Below are 20,458 nucleotides of genomic sequence, written 5' to 3' on the forward strand. Positions count from 1 at the left end.
CCTATGTCTAGTTTTACCAAATGATGATTTGCATTTAATTTTGTTTAACAAATGTAGTATATGGCTAATTTGTAGAGGGATTTGTACATATATTTTTATTCATAATAAGAAAGAAAGATATATTTAATATAGAAATACGGGTTATTAACGCTTTATCTATAATTACTAGATTTTAAGTTTCTTGACAATAAGTACATGTTTTAAAACTTTACATTTTTGTACAATTCTTTGCATGTTTCCTTCATACAAACACCCACAGTTCTTAAAACTAATTATAATTGTTATGTTATGTTATATTCTTTATGTTAGGTTTCGAGTAGATCAAATCCTTAAGACTTTTTTATAAAAATATAAATTAGCCCACATTTAAATTAGCGGATAGAAAATCTCGTTTGATGGGCTCGCTTATCAAAGGCAGCCATCCACTTCTCGCGAGATCTTTCGGTTCTATAGCGCCCACTGAGCGCAGTGACGGCAGGCTGGAGTTCGTAAAGCGACGGAGGCAAAATTGCTAGGCGCCGTGCGGCTGGGGCAACATCCAGATCATCTCATTCCCCTTTTCATTGTTGCCCCTGCCCCCTTTGCCCTTTTAATGAGGGTTAAACTAATCTTAAAGAAATATGCTTAGAGCCCGCGTTCCTTCCTTGTAAATGATCGTTGGCAGTGCTTGAGTCAGCGGGTTCGCATCTCCTGAAAGTAGCGGATTTCTCTCTTTCTCTCAACGTTGAAAATATCGCTCTCCTAGACAAACGCGTCGAGTAAACAAGTTCATAAATGGGTAAGTGCAACAGATTTGTTGAAAGACAATGTATATTGACCCAGATCTTGCATTTAGATATCTATCGATGTGACACAAAACATTTATGAAACTAAGATGATGGAATCCTAAACATTGTTTGCATGACGCGCCCGTCGCGCTCGTGTTTCATGATGATTTTTGCAACGGTGTTAGAAAGATGAAACTGATCGTTTCAAGATGTGGACACGTTTACGTATTTTTTTTCTTCCACTTTGCTGTCTCCGAGCCAATGAAGAGTTAAAGACTGAATTTAATTTCCCGCTGAGGTTTCCTGCTCTCCTCCAGCTGCCCGTTACACAGATGTGGCTACAGTACATCGGTCGCGGTTATAATGAATTGCGTATTTATCTATGACAATGACGTAATAGCGCGTCGCGTTCAATTTGGTGTAAATATTATTTCACAGTTTGGAATTGTTAATGTACTTCAAATGTTTCTGAACACCAGTTGTTGTAGTTTATGCCAAAATCAAATGGTTGTTAAATAGTATCGGGTGGTTTGAGAGTGACAGTGCATCATGTGGTTCTGTAGGCAAAATATTTTGGTTTATCTGTATTGTTTGTATGCTTACCTATATATTTTTAAACAGAAGGCCTCCCCTGACGCCCACAAGCACAACACTTTCAATAGCTGGGAAGCAGCAGTTTTTGCCATCTGAGTAAAAATATCTGAGTATCGGTTTTGTTTTAGATTTGACAGATAATGTGAATCTACACTGACATGTAACACAGGGATGTGAAAGTCATGTTGTAAGCATTTACAGTTGTGGGTTTGGCAGATGCTTTTATCCCAAACATTCAAGGTCTATATTTTCGTGGAATCGAACCCATGACCTTTTTTACTGTTAAAGCAATGCTTTTACCAACTGAGCTACAGGAACTTGGTGTATGAACATATTTGTTCATTTAGCAGATGCTCCAAAGCGACTTATGAATGAGAGCGCTTTTAACATTTTGCCTGATTTGCAAAATCAAATCCACTTTCTCAAATCTTGCCATATTACCAAGCATATTAAAGACACAGTGGCAAATTATTTTAAACTTGATTTGCATTATTAACATATTAAAAGTAGGCAGACATCAGGCTATGCCCTGATAAAACAGATCCCTTCAGTCAGACGATGAGCTTATCAAGGGATTCGGGCTTGTCTTTGACAAAACACTTCTTTCGTGCACCCGTCTCTCAGATCTTTTGGGGAAAGTCATCAAAGCCTTGAGATAAGCAGGGTTACGTGTTGAAAATATAATTAGCATGATGAAGGTTTTGAGCAAACCCCCCATCACATACCGGTGCTTGCTTACATTGTTTAGCGAGGAAGGCCATCGGTGTAAATATACAAGACGTAACAGATCATAATGATCCGGGGGCCAGCTGTGTGTAGACTATGTAAAACATGCATTATAAATGCAAACCAGATCTGAAAAAGTGAACATTTCATGTGCCTAGCTTGGATTAAACACATTTTGAATTAGCATTTTTTAGCATCATGAGACACTAGATACAAAACCATGTAAAGTAAAGTGATTAGGAATGAAATCATAATGGGCCAAGTATAAAAAAACCTTTCAGACTAGTACACATGATTCACCGATTATTTCTGATTCAGCAATGGCCAGCTGGAACGACAGCTTTACTTTGCTTCCATGTCCCATGCCTCAGTTTTGAATTCAGTGAATTTTGCACTTATGGGGACTCCCTATGAATTTCATATTGCATGCAAGTTAATTAAACCCATATCTGCAGTGGTTTTACTCCCCAGTGATGTGGTAAGCTTTGGATTCTTGGAAATGTTACAGTTTCTTTACTATCACGGTTGCTGTCTCATGCTCTTTCTTTGCCCTTTCAGCATACAACGGGGAAGTACTTAAATGCATGTTTGCGTTTAGTTCCTCGTATTTACAGATCTTCCGTAGTTTCCACCCTGTTGTGATAGTTGTTTTGTTATTGCCAGTGAAAGCAAAAAAATAATAATTTTCTTACCGCAGGTATATCACAAGACTTTTCTCCCGAAAGACACCAGGTTTGGATATTGGCTTGTGTGTTTTATATTGCATCGTAGTATCAAATGAGCTTTATACTGGTATACCAAAAGACAGTTGTTTAGACACACGTAAGTGAAATCATTATCTGCTCAGTACTGATGGAAAATGTGCAGCATTATAGCATCCCATATGTTTTTTGAATGTGGCCAATAGAAGTTGTTTTTTAGTGTAATGTTTTTCTTAAAAGAGGAATGATATGTTTCGGAGTAACCACTGATTTCTTAAGCAGGTTATTGCTTCATTCAAGATTTAAGTTTTTGACTTAATGTGAGCGTTAATACAAAATAGATTTATTTTAAGAAATAATGTAAATTTGTTTCATGAACATCATATGCCTGTGTTTTAAATTCTCTTCCACTGGCAATCCACGAAAGCTAGTTTAAGATTTTGTATGATGTTATGCAACAGTTTCAGTGATAATAATGTACGGTTTCTCATATTTACTGACCCACATACCCGTAAACCACACAGTTACATAGTAATAAAACTGCACAAAATCTGAGCACTGCTGGATGCATCATATGTCCACAGTATAGCATACAAACTTCAAAGTGCTTTACAGACACAAAGATCTTTATCATTTAGTAAAATGTCTCACTTGGAGCTCTTTTTAACAAACCATATGCGTTGTGCATCTGAGAGAAGTTAACCATTCGGTGTGTTGCACCAGTCATGTTCTTGTATCTCAAGAGTTTCTCAGCGGGAATGAACTTTAACCTGAATAATCAGAGGTTTGGCTGAAATGATTTGGAAACTTAACATACATGGTGACTCGCATGTGGTCACAGAGGATCCTTTTCAAGATTTTATTTTTTTGTTTTATACGTAAAAGCTTTTAAAGGTGCTCTAAGCGAATTCACGCGTTTTAAAAAATTTTTTGTTACATACAGCAAACATCTCCTCACTATCTGCTTGCTGCCTGACCGCTGATCAAACTGTAAAAACGCGATCTCTGTAAACTGCAATAAAAACACAGTGGCCAAACCTACCATTACGAAACATAAAAAAGTGTTTCAGCCAATAAACGACAAGAAGGATTTGGGGGTGGGGGTTGGGCGCGTTCATGAAAGCACGTAAGGGAGGGGGAGGAGTTAGCTACGCTTCGTTGGTTTGAAAACAGTTCAAACATGAACAAAAAGTGATGTTACCTAGATTCGCTTGGAGCGCCTTTAAGGAAGCATGAAACAACATTTACAGGTGTTTCATTTAATAATGTTACATATGAGGAGCTCGGGTGCAAAAGCCACTTTCATGCTATAGCCAATATGTCGATGGTTTTACGTTGATCAGTTATCGGCTGATAAATATCAGCAGCCGATACATTGGTGCATCTCTAATCTTAAAGGTGCCAAAGAATGCATTGAAATAATATGTTCAATTGTTCTCTGATATCTACGTAGACAGTATGTTCTTTCCTCAACTTAGACGAATACCTATCTTTTTTCAATGCATGTACTGTGTTAGCATTTAGCCTAGCCCCATTCATTCCTTAGGATTCAAACTGGGATGGATTTAGAAGCCACCAAACACTTCTTTTTTTCTATTTAAAGATTGTTACATGAGTAAGAATGATGGCACAAAATAAAATGTGCCGATTTTTTTAAGCAGATCAAAAATGAGAACTATATTGTATGGCGGAAGAGCACTTAGTTTGCAAGCACTTCCTTTAAGTGCCAAAATTATCGAGAGATGGTTTTACATGTTACATGCTCTGATTGGCTTTTAATGCTCTGTTTCTTATGCTGTGTTCAGACCAGCCACAGTAGATGCGTCAAGCGCAAATGATTTCAATGTTGGAAGTCAATGTGAAGACGTGTTGATGCGCGTCTGGAGGTCTTGCGGCACGAATGAGGCGTTTAGCGCGGCGCGGTAGGCGAGATTCCACCTCATACACGCGTCTAGTTCGTGCGAATGGCGCGAATTGAGCGTTGCCGATGGAAACGCGCAAGTTGAAAAATGTTAACTTTGGTGGAAAAACGCGCCATGTTAACCAAACAGGAGCTTGCTCTAGTAGTGATGTGATTACAGAAAGCGAACGGAGTCACAGAAACCCCTCCCATGACCAATTGTCCCCACAAAGATAGGAATACCAGTGTTTTTGTGACCTTGTGGGGACATTTTGATGTCCCCATGAGGAAAACAAGCTTATAAATCAAACAAAATGATGTTTCTTGAAAATTTGAAGTAGCAGAAGGGTTTCTGTGATGGTTGGGGTTAGGGAATGGGTTAGGTAAGGGGAATAGAATATAAGTTTGTATGGTATAAAATGCATTACGTCTATGGAATGTCCCCACAAAACATGGAAACCAGAATGTGTGTGTGTGTACGTGTGTGTGTGTGCGTACGTGCATGTGTAAGTAAACAGACCTTATGTTTGTGTCTGTATCAGACGAAGATACAGAATTTGAGGAATAATCAATTGTTTAGAGATTGTTATTGTTTCTGAGTGGTAAATTTGAGGGTTTTTTTTTCAGTATGGATCTGCAAAACGCAACTATAACGTCAATAGTTGAACTTTAGCCTAAACGCAAGCATATAGCATTAACTAGTATATAGCGCTAACTCAGCAGTCACAACTTTGTTTTACCATTGTAACACCATTGTACTAAATTTAATGTTGGGGTCGTACATTGTGACTGTAACGTCACAGTCGGTGTTATGTCGAGATCGGCCTGTTTTCCAGCTGTCTTTTGCATGCACAAGGTTAACATAAGCAGGAGGAAACAATCGCGTTTGAGACTCATGATATGTCATTACCATGTACAGAGCTCTTATTATTCATCTGTGCCTAGGTAAATACAGTTTTACATTCTACGGCACCTTTAACAGACATCTTATTTTAACTTCATGGCAACCGGACAGATTTAGGACAAGCAATGATAACACACCGTGTGCTTTAATAGTCATTTCTGCAGTCAGGTACAATGGAGAGTCTGCAATTTCTGGACCGCCCACACAGAATCAGCTGATTCATGCATATTCATGTCATTGTTATTTTCTCTGTTGCCTTGACAACAGAGCTGACTTAAGCTAAGATGGAAGGACAGTGCCCCCCCCCCTCCTAACCAGACAGCTCTGAAGATAGTAGAGGAATGTATGGTCTGAAATGGGTTAATAATAGTGATCACAGTACTGTTGTGAATGTAGTATGCTTTTGTTAGATTCTGTTATATTTTGTAATGTATGATGTATCTGGGAGGGGTATTATTAGATAGTTTTTTTGTCCTGTGATGTTTGTACTGCCATCCATAGCTGGATTAGTTTCGGGCGGGCTTAGTTCAGAGGTGTGTAATTAACTAAGGTGGCGTAAAATAGTTTGGCTGTTAAGAATATCAGCTGTGTTATTTTCCGACTGTCAAACACAGCTCATGGGCTGACCCCAGGGATTTTTATAAAATTCTGATGCTTAAAATAATATTTCACCTCTCCTATTATGTATTTTTAGTCTCTTGTAGTCAAACTAGCAGCTCTGGCATCTATTAATGCTTTTATATGAATCTTGATTCATGACTAAGTGAATAAATAATGAACTAAGCATTAACTTCTTCGTTAATAATTTGCATAAAACGTTTAAAATAATTTGTGCCAAGTCTTACTAATAAGTCTTATTTAGATGCCAAAAAAGGCTATTTTACGTCCTTCATTATGCGTTTCTCTCACTGATTCTTGATTGATTGATTCAATGAGCTCTGATTGATTCACTTATTGACTGAATTGTTTTAACGTTCATTAAAACGAATCTGTTTAAAAAAAGAGTGTCGATTATTTGTGATTTCCATGAAGACACGTGACAAAGACACCCGTCAAGAGCCAAAGGCGGCATGAAATTTGGTGGAGGCTGCCGCCTTCAAATTCAGCACAGTTATCTCGGTAATATCCAATGTTCAATATTGCCTGCCACACTGTTAACCCAATATTAAGTATCAGACCAACATAAATTTAATTCTGGATCTTCTGAGCTGCAGAAGAGTTTGTCTTGTAACAAATAAAAGCAAAACCTGCATATGTTTATCACCTCAGCCAAATACAGTATGTGTTGCATCTTGTGTGAGCCTATCACACCTAATACTCCACGGTCGGACATGGGCCTAAACTGTGCTAGCTCTCGCTTTATTGAATTACCTATTTCAATTATGTTTATGTCGGCCTATTTAATGCAATCCACAGTAATACAGTACATTTGCTTAGCCTTACAGATTACATAAGGGAGAGGCAGCCAACCTGACTCGATATGCGAGAACTCGTCTAAACGGTACCAATTTAAACCTGCTTAAAGTAACAAGCTCCCAATAGACAAGGAAAGAAAATGGACTTTAGTTCAGGTCCAGCACATCATTAGCTGAAAAATTGGTTGTGGTCCTTATCAATACAATGGACAATGTACATTTACAAAGTGTTAAATGTGCTCTCATTTGTAAGTCTCTTCAGATAATGCGTCTGCTGCTAAATGAATAAATGTACATATTATCAGTACATTCATTGCCTGGATATCAAACCCTTCATCTCGCTGGTGCTAGCACCATTCTCTAGCAGTTGAGCTACAAAAAGGGAAAAATTTGCATGAAATGCACTAATAATTTTTTCTTAAATTAGAATAGACCTCCAAAGATTCATGCAAGCAGTGTGCAGTGCAATATGGGTGCAATGCTAATGTAACATAAGTAATTGATCGGGCATGCACAAATTCACTGTGTATTATAGATTAAATGTGTTGATGTTTAATGCATGAGCTTAAATGTTGTGCTGACGTAAAAAAAAAAGTGTGGCATGTTTTCACTGAGGTCTTCTAACATATGTGCACAGTGAAGCGCATAGCCTTGCAAAGCATAGTTTATTTGACTTGTATGCAGATGTTTGACACATTCGCATTGTGACAAAATTCACTGCATCAAGGTTAAATAACAAAATAAATAAAATAAAACGTACTACATTCTCCTGTACACATATGAGTGACCCACGTGTAAAATATATGCAGGATTTCAAAAATCCAGCTGTGCGCATACAGTACGGCACGCACTCTTCTGATGATGAAAATTGCGCTATGCGCACTATACACGGACCGTCGCGTATGTGTAAAAAAATTATCCATATTTTTGCCTTAAAGAGCACCTATTTCATTGCTAAAAAACAAGGTTGTTTTGTGTATTTGGTATTATACAATGCGTTTGTGTGGTTTCCGCATTATTTTCCACATACCGTACATTTTTGTAGCTTCAGTGTGTTTGTTGTAGTCCAAGAAAAGAGATTTACGTTGGAAATGATAACTTGTGTCATCGGGTTTGTAGCTTTTGCACATCATTAACACGTACTAATACACACATACTTGAATGGTTCTGGATGGTTTCTAGGTTTTTACTGACTGGGCTTAGTCAATAGGTCCACGTTTGATGTATGTTAAACACGTTTATGCCAAAGGTTGGTACTTTGAGTCAGAGGCTTGCTCTTAAGCAAAGGGCCACAGCAAAGTTGGACCACCGAAAGGAGAAAGTCACAAACAAGCAGGAAGTAGAAGGCTTGCTTTGTTGTTATATTTTGGTCTGACTATAAGGTGTATCTGAGTGTTTGTGTGTGGGCCTGCTGAGAAAAGGTCACACAAAAATGTTAAACAAAACTTTGGCGGGCATGACAGATTCAGTACTCTGGGTGCGGGGGCGTATGTGTGTGAAGGAGATGTTTCACTGTGAACCATGGCAGCTGTGTTTTATGTTACATTTTTCCTTTGTATCCAAACCTCAAACAGCTGGAAGACAAGATGGAGAGAGGACACAGGATGCGCGTATGATGTCATCAAAGCCTAGAATAAAATTTTAAGGAATGAATGATCATGATGTTTAAGAGTTATGGAAAGTCAGTGTGAAGTCCAATATTAAATGTGTTCTCACACCATAAGAAAAAGGCGTTATTAACCACCCACCTAAATTTTAATGCTGAAAAAACCACAAGTAAATAAAATCAAGCTATCAAAATCTATATCCGCTGAAACCCCGCCCACTAGAGGGAAAGCTGCCGTCTCTCTCAACTTTCAAATACCGGAATGGATGCTCAAGATTGTGTTAGAGGCGGGGCTATGTTCAGTGGCTCCAGTGCGTCACCCTTTTAACCCTGTTTAAATAATTCTAAACTCAGAATTGATGAAAAACTGTTTAATGGTATAACTCCACAATTCAGTACTACAAAGTTTAGTCTTTCTAAACATTTCTAACATTTATAATGTGTTTAGAAACAATTGTCAGAAATGACTACCTTTAAAGCTGCAATCCGTAACTATTGCCTCTCTATCGCCATCTCTGTTTGAAATATAAAATAGCAGGTTACTTCATCTACTTGCCTTTGTGTTTGTTGAAAAACAGACATATTTTGACAGCTCAAATAATAAAAAAAAACTATAAGCGTAACTTTTAAATCGTGGTAAGCTAAGAAGGTTTTAACGCAAATTGTTTTTTATAATTGTGTCAGGGTTTCCCGCAGAAAATTTGTCAGTTGATATGTGGCCAGGGGCCGTGGCAATCAAAGGGGCGTACGCGTCATGATGAAAATGAAAATATTTTTATTTAAAACACTCAAATAAAACTTCATTTTGAAGAAACTATGACAGAAAATTAACACATACTAGATTATTAATGATTAAATGTTTTTAACAGATACCTCCAACGGGAATAGCTGCGTGATGAAGTGAAACTAAAGGGTTAATAAACACAAACTGAAGCAGATGTTGTAGAACGTCTGGCAAACGATGATAGATAGCGCGTAGATTGTAAAAACTGATTATTTCCCACTATTAATTACATTATCTTAAAGGAGTGTAACTACTGTAGCATGTAAATGATGCACATAAATAACGTGAGCAAGAGCGCTTAACAATTACATCGAATCAACAGACACATGCAACCTAGCTAGCAGGTTGCTCAAACAACAAAAATCACCAGCTAACAACTGGCTACTAGTTATCCTCCAGACAGTGACGGACCACGTCTTTCTCTCATTTGGCCGTGTGGCGCGCGTGCCCACTCGCGGTGTAAAGCGCGTCTGCGCTATTCCCCGAGATGCACTTGACGGCCTTTTGTGCAGCAATTTTTTTTTTTTTTGGATGACCTTGTTAAGGCGGCAGGGTTTCCCATCTTAGGCGGGATGCCCGAACTGCAAAGTGCTGCTGGAAACCCTGAAAGTCATTTTTTTGTGATTTACAAATTTTTACATAAAATCATCATAAAAAATCTTTTTACAAAATCTAAAGAGCATTCTGTAAAAATATAACCTTGATATCTTTAAAGGGCACCTATTTTATTCCCAAAAAAACAACATAAATTTGTGTGTTTGGTATAATACAATGTGTTTTCGTGATTTATGGTTCAAAAAACATTATTTTCCGCATACCATACATTTTTGTAGATATCCCTTTCTGCCTGAAACGCACTGATTTTGTACAAAACTCATCGATCTGAAAAGCGCTGTGTCCCTGATTGGCCAGCTAATCTGTACGTTGTGATTGGCCTGAATACCTTTGATGTCAGCTGGATTGTAACGCTCCTTACCATATTTGTAAGACTAGCTCAAAATGCAATGCTAGCAGGAGTTAACTTAGCATTAGGAAGCATTAGGAATTATGAAAATGCCGTCTTGTCCACGTCAACCGGCCCAGGAAGTAAACTGTTGCCTACAATCCGTCTGTTTGTTGTAGTCCAAGAAAAGAGATTTACGTCGGAAATATGGGTGTAGCGATATTTCACTATACACACTATAATACCTGTCCAATATTGATTCGGAATCGCAATAGCGATATTATGCGCAACTCTTTCATGTGCTATGGCTATTTGACAAAGTCTTTATTAATTTAAAATCACAGTTTTAGTCGTTTATAACATGCATTTGAAAAAGCAACACTCATCAAACATAATCATAATATATGTTTGAAGAACAGCGATATAAGTATGTTTATACATTTCCTGGAGCTGCCTGTGTAATGGTTCTTCTTCTGCGGCGCATATTGAGTTTCTGCACGAGAGCGCCATCTGGCTTTTGGATGTGGTGGCATTTCACCATAATTCATTTAGAAGCAAAGCAAGCAGAATTGCACGATGTATCGCTACACCCCTAGTTGGAAACGATAACTTGCATCATCGTTTAGTGTATGCACCTTTTCCATATGGTTTACATGTACTAATACACACTTACACACCAAAGGAAATGGAAAATCAGTTTAATATTTAGAAAGGTGATTTGTAATCAGTGACTGAAATCAAACTTTAATGTAGTGATGCACCGATGTATCGGCCACCGATATTTATCGGCCGATTTTTGAGAAATTTGAAACTATCGGAATATCGGCATTAGCACAAGAAAGGCCGATACCGATTGTTTATTAATTAACTGCGTAAAGAAATCCATTATATGTAAAAAATGAGTTAATGTTGTTAATAAAATAAATGGTGAATAGCAAAAACCACCTTTGAAGGTTGTCATGCTGTCTTATTATATTTGTTTTAGCTTAATTTGTGCCTCTCTTATTATGTTGGTCAGTTGAATGTTAATTAGATCCAATCCATGTTCAGTAAAAATAATTTGATGCAGAAATAAATTAGCTAAAAGACCAACTGTATAGTATTGTATACAAGTGTTTTAAATCAGTATCGGTATCGGCTAGGGTTGCCGCGGTGACAGAATTTTCTCACCGGTTAATCGGCGCGTCACAAACCCGGTGATCCCGGTTTCACCGGGTGGGAGGGGCTTATAAATGCGCATGCAGACGTGCACATTTTACTTTCACTTTTGAATTACGCAACTGTTTAAATGCAGTGCTTGCGTATGCTGCGTTAAATCGCATATGAATTGCGTGCAATGCGAGTGAAACAGCTGGTTTACTTAAGTGCTTGAGTCAATGTGCCCAGGTAATTCTCACAGAACCTGTCAGTCCCAAGCAGAGCAAACCGGCTACTTCTCCATAAAGCGCTGCTTGAATGATGGCTTTATTATTTTTCTTGATGAAAAACACAAGAACAAAACGATCTTGGTTATATTAAACATCATTTATGTATATTATAACAAAAACTAGTAAGCACGCGGCTTCTGCCTTCGTTTGGTCAGTCAGCATGCCTCGCACACTCTGACAGGAATAAATGAAATCTGACACCTGCTGCTCTCTGTGACGTGACGCGCGTTCAGCTCCGCTAAATTCAGTCAGCAGACACTTTCAGTTGTAAGTGTTTGCTTTCTCTAACGAAACTAAATGATGTAATTACACGAAAATATCAAAACGACGGTGAAAGACGGTGTCGCGGTGGGCAAGTGATCTAACCGGTGAGAGGCTGAAGCACCGGTTATCACCGTTTCACCGACCATCGCGGCAAGCCTAGTATCGGCCAGAAGTTTAAATCGGTATCGGCCCAAAAAATCCTATCGTTGCATCCCTACTTTAATGCTCTTAATCTCATGCTTATATGATAAGACTTTACCCTGGATTTCCCAGGCAGGGTCTCTTATGAACAATAGATGATCAATAACCTAAAAATGAACATTGCAAATTGTGTCTATTTTGGCCTTGTGATCAATGCAGGAAAGACAAAAAATCTACAGCTTGTGTCTGGGCTCCATCAGCCATTTAGGATGATGAATGACTCTTTGAATCTCTGTCTAACAATAAAAACTGCAGGGTTTCTGTATTTATATTGTGTGTGTGGGTTTGTGTATGTAGGTGTTTGGTGTGTGTATGTAGATGTTCCACCAGATGTTTGGAAGTCTTCAGTACCTTTGTATTTGTTATGGCTGCAGGCTCAACGATCGCAATTATACGAACTCATCATGCATCTTTCCCTGCATAGCTAAGAACTTTCCTAACAAGACTGCAGAGACTGTGTCTGTGGTCTGCGATTTTATGCACTATCATCTCAAAGTATCTGACGTACGGCCATCTATACCTTTAAGTTGTACAAGGGGGGCGGTTTTGAGCTGAGGTCTGGTTGCACTGAAATTATGAAATGTTTTTTCCTCCGTGCTGTTGACGCACATGCTTCGAGTCAACAACATGAGTTGCGGCACAAAGCTTGAGCCGTAGAAGTTAAAAAGGATGTTTGCTGCATCGCAATGAATGCGTTTTTGCATGTGCAGGGCATCTTGCAGGGTGTAGGCGTGATCTTTGCTTGTGTGGCACAGTTTGATGACTCATAAACGCATCACTGCGATGTTCTATCTCTATCTCTCACGCCCATCCTCAAGGTTAACTCCCTGCTTTCCCATTTATGACCTCATGCCAACACTCAACATCAGATTTAAAGCCACAGGATTCGGGAGTGCATATAGCACCTCCGCTGGAGTTCACCAAAGTGCACAGAGAATCTCTATAGGCTGTTATAGGCTCTGTGTCAAGTAGCTACGAGCATTGCTTTGATTTCTCAGACTTATGCCTTAATCTTGTTGCCTCTGTCTCACCTAAAAGATATTTCCCGTTGCTAAGTGAAAATCTGATGTCCTAAGTGCTTTCAAGCTCCATTCTCTCTGGACTCAAATTTCTCTCTCTCTTTTTCTCAGTGGAAGCCATTGTGGAGTTTGAGTACCAGGCCCAGCACGATGACGAGTTGACCATCGCTGTCGGTGACATCATCAGCAACATCAGGAAGGATGAAGGGGGCTGGTGGGAAGGGGAGCTGGACGGTCGAAGGGGTGTCTTCCCCGACAATTTCGTCAGGGTAAGTGCCGAGCTCAGCCTTTGCACCCATGACCTTTTAACAGGAACTAGTGGAAGGACTCTGCGGCTCACAGCTGGAAATTGGACCTTTGTTTCGGTTTAGCATGAATGAGTTTCTATCATCACTTACTTTGGAGTGTGGGTGTTTGTGTTGTGCTAAACTCTGCAGGCGATTTTAACCGCTGACTGTCAGAGGATGGAGAGCTTGTGTTTTTTGTGTTTTAGCAGCACTGTAGAAAGAAAGAAAGATTGTGTGTGTTTTTTTTTTGTTTTTTTTTGACACATGCGCTGAAATGACAGCAGTACTTTAGGGCCGTATTGCGCAAGGGATCCTGTGAATAACCAGCAGATTCTCACAAATTCAGGTGTGAGGAACCCATGGAAGCCTGTTGGTGTTGTAGCGCTTCATGCTTGTTAGCACCAGCAAAGTGTGATGTGGGAACACTCCCAGAATTCTCACACTTTCTCAGTAAAGTACTTGTTATATGCTTGCTTTGCTAGTTTTTATGTTTTACTGTAAATCGACTTGTTTTCAGAATTCAGAATCGCACATGATGTCGTATCTGGTAACATATCGTTGCTGCCCGATAAAACTCACGTATGTCCAAAACGGTTACTTTTCAGGAAGTAAAAAAGAACGTATTTCAAAAGCAGTTGAATGTAGCGTTGTCATACTTGGTACGACATCTTTACACGTAACCATATTCTTGCCAGTGTAATGATATAATCCAAATTTGACCAAAATTGAGTTTAAATGGACATACGTGCATATTTTACAGTAACGGTGGTCGATACGCGTTCTTCCGATCATTAATTAGAATGGCCAAGTCGCGTTTCATATTGACAGATGTATACGCTCAGTTTATTAAATAGCCTACGTCTCAGTTTATTAAAAACGCGTAGTTTATTTAATATTAATTATACATTTATTAAAGGCGCTCTAAGCAAATCTGTGAGAAGTCACTTTTTGTTGATGTTTGAACTGTTTTCAAACAAACGGAGCCTAGCTAACTCCTCCCCCTCCCTTCCATGCTTTCATGAACGCCAACCCCCCCAAAATCCTTCTTGTCGTTTATTGGCTGGAACACTTTGTTTTGTTTCGTGGTGCTAGGTTTGGCCACTGTGTTTTTATTGCAGTTTGTGGAGCCTAGGCTGTCTACAGAGATCGCATTTTCTTACAGTTTGATCAGCGGACAGGCAAGCAAGCAGGTAGTGAGGAGATGTTTGCTGTATGTAACAAAAAATGTTTTATGGTCTAAAATGCGTGGAAGTCGCTTAGAGCACCTTTAAATGTCTCTTGCAAACTATAAAGGGACAATGAATCAATACACTGACATGGTAATGCTAGACAGATACTTTGTTTGCACAGTCCTATCGTAATTTTGTCACTTCTAGACGTATGTCTGGCGTCGAGGGAAAAAGTTTACCTCGATGAAGGAAAGTCATTGTCTCACCAGGCTATGTTTATTCGGCTATCCAGTGCTGAGCTTCGATGAAACTTCACGAGACTGGCGAGATGCTTCAACAGGGCGGGAGATATGCGGCGTGATTGACAGCTTTGACACCAAATGGATATACGTGAAATCAGATGACATGATTTCACAACTTTTCATTGGCCATTTAGATATGTGAAGCATACTGTATACGGAAATGAACCTGGACATTCAATTCGTTGAAAAATCTCAAAATCGGCAAAATGGACATACACAATTTTCATTGGACAGCGACGATATGTAAAAATTAAATGGTTTGTAATTTTAAGACATAGTTTATCAATTGACGATTCTGTGTTTTCAACATGCTGATACACTGTAAAAAATTCAGTAGAAATTTCAATGTTATTGCAGCTTGGTTGCCGGTAATTTACCGTAGATTTAAATTTATGTTATTTACTGGCAGGAGTGTGTTTAAAGTTAAATCAATTTTGAATATTGACAAGTCTTTATCTTTACAGAATAAAACTATACAATAACAGCCTCATGCAAAGCATTCTGGGAACCAAAAATCATCATCAACCTTTTTCTGTTTTTTTGCTTCAGATTTTGTTTCCCAGAATGTTTTGCTTGATGCTGTTTTTTTAGTTTTACTCTGTAAAGACAAAGACTTGTGGATGTTTGATGTTCGTTTGACTTGGAACAAAATGTTGCCAGTAAAAAACTTAAATTTAAATCTACGGTAAGTTACTGGCAACCCAGCTGCAATTTCTACGGAATTTTTTTACAGTTGATCTGTAAGTGAGAGTAAATTATGAATTTTCCTATTTTGATATATTATATAAGTAGTTTTGTGACTTTATAGTATGCAGTTGTAAAACTATATAAAAGTTATCTTTTAGTTGTTAATAAGATGACATGATATACAGTAGTTCATGCATAGATACTGTCTGACTGTTCACACTGTTTTTGAGAGTCTCTGTTGTGAGGTCACTTCCTTTTCTTTGGCACATGATAGAGGGAAGTGCATACTTCCTCTGATGGTCTAGGCAGGGTCAACGCTTAACAGAAAGGTGCTGAAAAAGTCAGTGAGTGCAATCCAAATGTGTTTTGACAGTTTGAGCATGACCAATGGGCTTTCCAAACACAAGCTTTCAAGAAACACTGCTGGATGTTTTAAGACACTTTATGAAAGTCAGTAAAAATGGTTGACTTAAAGGAAACATTTCACAAGACTTTTTTAAGATGTCAAATAATTTCTTGGTGTCCCCTTTGGTGTATATACGTGACGTTTTAGCCCAAAATACCCCATAGGTAATTTATTATAAAACGTTAAAATTGCCACTTTGTAGGTGTAAGCAAAAATGTGCCGTTTTTGGGTGTGTCCTTTCTTTTAAATGCAAATAAGCTGATCTCTGCACTAAATAGCAGTGCCGTGGTTGGATAGTGCAGATTAAGGGGCGGTATTATCTAGGGATGTTAACCGATGATCGTTTGACCGATGGTTGACCGTTAACCGGTCAAAGTTGTTGTTTTAAAAAAAAGTGATCTCTAAATTAGGCTATTATAGACAGTGGACTAAACGCTACTACAGTTAGTCATCTCTTTCCAAGATCTTTTTGAGAGAAGTGAACAAATCCCTCACACTCAGTTTTTCATAACTCTCCTGTTTTTACTTAATAAACAATTTAAAAACATTTGCCGCGAGGTCAGGGCGTTTGGGTTCGTATGCTCACAAGGTTTGCGAAAAGTAAATGCTACAGGCTATTTTTTCGGTAAATTCCTTCATTCGAATAGTAAATAAAATACAGCAATAAAATAATTACAATCAAAGTTTCTCCTGATTATGTTCCAACTTATTAACATTTAAGTCTTTTAGGCTAACAGTAAAGTGCAGCTTAAGTTTTGTTTTTGTAAATCCTCAGACATGATTTCTACCACTTGATTAAGTTTTGCTTTGTAGAAAGCATTCTTTAAAGTGAATTTCGTTTTGTATAAATTGTATCTTAATTTTAATGATTGTTTCATCAACCAATTGCATGTATTTAATAAATAAAAAGCAAATATACCAGAGAATATAATAACCGGTCTGTGCATGAAGGTGCCGGCACTGACATAGAACGCACCTCATCATAAATGAATAAAACTCAGCGACGGCCTATATGCCTCGTACATAAGCATTAAATATCTTTGCTGCGTTTGTTCTAGAACATACAAGGGGTTTCTCGCACACAGTGAGTTAGACCTGCCTTAGGTGTGTCTTTTACACATGCTGAAGGTGCCTTTTTTTTCCATTGGTTTTATCGTGTTGCACTCTATTAGGCAACATTCCTCGTAAGATAGGCTTAGATCTGAAAATAGCCTTCTGACATCACAAGGGGAGACAAATTTCAATGACCTATTTTTTCGTTTTCGTTATCGTTTTCATGTTTTCTAGGTTGATCGTTTTCATATTTTCTATGTTGATAGAAGCACTAAAGAACCGAATATAGCACTTAAACATAAAGTCAGATTTTCATTATATGTCCTCTTTAAATGTGGCTTTCGGGTTATTGTGTCAGTGATATACATGGTACTTTGTTATGGATGTGGTGGATATATATTAAGACATTTAAGTGGTTTTTACAAACAAACCTTACAAAAAAAAAAAAAATACTGGTGTGCATCTTGAGACAAAACATTGGCTCCGATATATGTTAAGATATGTCTGTGCAAGATGTTTTTAAAGTAAGGCAGATCAAAAATGCATTTTAGTCTGGGACTAAGATAAATCGTAGCCAGGAAATGCCCCATAATCTATGACATGACCTTACTCAGTCAATATTAAAGATATCAAGGTTATATTTTCACAGCATGTTCTTTTATATTACGTAGAAAACAATAAAAACACTAAAATGACTTAACTCTTTTTTTACAAGCAGGGTCACGAATGCTCTTCCTATACCATTATAATTTCAATGCTCCAAACACTATGTGAAGCATCGCTAAAGGAATTAAAGAGCTCAGGTGCAAAAGTGCTCATGACATGTTTGTTTGTAAATGAGCATTTTTAATCAGACTCTGATTCTGCCAACAAACCGGTATTTCTGAATTGCCTGAGACCGGGATCAAGCAGTTTCGAAGCAAAGGTATTGGATGAACGTATATAATACGTGCCGAGAGCATTAGTTTAATATCATTTTCATTTTTGACAGACATTTTGGCGTTTAGTGGCTTTTAAATCTGAACTCCTTAATTTATATAAAACCTGGCAAATGGATTCTCAAATGGATTTACGTGTTCATATCAATTTTCAAAAGTCTGTATTAAATATCAGATTTTAGTGCATTGGAGTTTTTTTTAGTAAAGTGCTTGATGGTGCCTGCACACTGATGCAAGGCCGGTCTTATTCGTTCTCACTGTGGGTTTGGATTCTGCTGAGTTGGAGCATCAGCAAAGCATGTGAGTCATATTACACCTTAACGGCTCACAGTGATCTCCGAACATCCGAATGAGGTTGAAACATTTTAGAATATGTTTTTGTGATTACGCTAACAGAAGTCACGTTCCATGTGCAAAGTTTAACAGCTTTTTGACCATAAACATTTCGTGTGAGCGAGCATGCAGGTTGATGTGATGTTTGTATGTCTGAATTTTTTTATGCAAGTAATGGAGTTTATTTTTAATAGGGCTGTAAATCGCAACTAATCTTTTTGTTGCATCATATACAGCAGTGGTTTTCAACATGATGCCCGCGGGCACCAGGTTGCCCGCACAGAGTCTGCGAGTTGCCCGCCAAAGCACATTCTATTAATAGTCTCAATTTTAATATTTATTTATACATTTTTTATATTAGCTTATAAAAATATATTAGCTTAATGTATTATAACATTTTAGACAATGATAAAAAATACCAAAATAAAATCAACAAGTAAAAAAGACTATATTCATTATATATATTAGGGATGCACCGATCGGATTTTTTTGGGCCGATACCGATTTAAACAGACAACTTCTGACCGATGCCGATACCAATATTAAACACTTGTAAACAATACTATACAGTTGGTCTATTAGCTAGTTTATTTCTGCATCAAAGTATTTTTACTGAACATGGATTGGATCTAATTAACAGTCAACTGACCAACATAAAAAGAGAGGCACAAATTAATCTAAAACAAATATAAGACGACAACATGACAACCTTCAAAGGTGGTTTTTGCTATTCAGAATTTCTTTTATTAACAACATTAACTCGTTTTTTTTTTTACATATAATGGATTTCTTTAATAAACATAAATAATGCCAGTGCTATTGCAACTTCAAAAAAAGTTGGACTTTTTTTCCCCCACTAAAGTGCTGTCTGTTTCTTTTATTGTCCAAGACATTTGAGCCAGCTCAACAAAGGTTTTTTGTCGGTGCTTAAGTATAGTGCACTGCACACCAGAACATTAAATCATTTTAATTGAACAACAGACATGCAACTCATTGCCTTTATGTGGTTAATTAAAAAATCAATCAGTATCTGCCTTTCTCGTGCTATTACCGATATGCCGATGGTTTCAAATTCATCAAATATCGGCCGATAAATATCGGCGGCCGATACATCGGTGCATCACTTATATATATATATATATATATGTATATTATTTTGCATTTTGCAGCCCTAGATTTAACCCATAAGATTCCTTAGAAGAAATAGTATAGGGTCATACAAAAGTATCGATCTATAAAATCTCTAATAAATTTGTTAAAGATGTCAAGTTTATATTTTACAGATGGTTCTTTACATTATGAAGGTTGATTTTATGTAGAAAACAGGAAGTTACAAAATTTTCTTAAAGAGTCTAAAAGAGAGGGGGTCGTAAATTCATATTAAAATTTGTAACTTTTGATCGCAAACTTGACAGTATTGCACATCATGTCATTGACACTGCTGCATTTTTTTTACCAATGATTCGGATTCACTCAACTTCAACTTAAAAACCAGCGGATTTTATAAACAAATTGTCTGTGCACTTTTTCCTGTAACTGTTGAGGGTCTATAAATGTTTCATAAGCTAATGTAAGGGGCAAAATGATAAACATAGTGCCACGCACAGGTGTTTCCTGCTTGAGGTCTACCACAAAATAAATCACAATGTTGATCTTTTACTATGCCACTTAAATCCGTTTTTTGCAAAGCTCAATCAGATTTCGGTTCTGCAGAGACTGCATGCTACAGAGAAGCTATTATAAAAATGATAATTGATTTACAATTGTCATTGCTGTGCTAGGCTGGTCACTTCTTGTATGAGTGACTTCCTCTTCGGCAGATTGGTTCAGTCAGGCATGCTTCCTGTTTTGCTAATGTGCTAATTTGAACTCTTGTGTGATTAAATGAGCAATGTAATTTAGAATAAACAGACATCCGTTCTTCTCAAACACTCAGTCGTGTCTGGACTCATGTAGTCGGCACTTGCTTTTTCTTATAGGAAGCATCAAGTTGTGGATTAACCTGAGGCGACCAGCTTTGTTTTACATGGAA

General features: G+C 37.7%; 1 protein-coding gene across 1 annotated transcript in view; it reads left to right on the forward strand.

Annotated features, from left to right (window-relative positions):
* The first annotated feature begins 446 nt into the window (after positions 1 to 446).
* The window catches only part of sh3kbp1 (SH3-domain kinase binding protein 1), a 61,998-nt gene continuing 41,986 nt past the window's right edge, over positions 447 to 20,458 (forward strand). The window contains exons 1-2 of the mRNA XM_055181591.2: positions 447 to 778; positions 13,363 to 13,520. Coding sequence (XP_055037566.2) covers positions 775 to 778; positions 13,363 to 13,520 — 162 coding nt within the window. The 5' untranslated portion in view covers positions 447 to 774. The remainder of the gene's footprint in view (positions 779 to 13,362; positions 13,521 to 20,458) is intronic.

Source organism: Misgurnus anguillicaudatus, chromosome 25, assembly GCF_027580225.2.
Source record: "Misgurnus anguillicaudatus chromosome 25, ASM2758022v2, whole genome shotgun sequence".
Classification (NCBI taxonomy): Eukaryota; Metazoa; Chordata; class Actinopteri; order Cypriniformes; family Cobitidae; genus Misgurnus; species Misgurnus anguillicaudatus.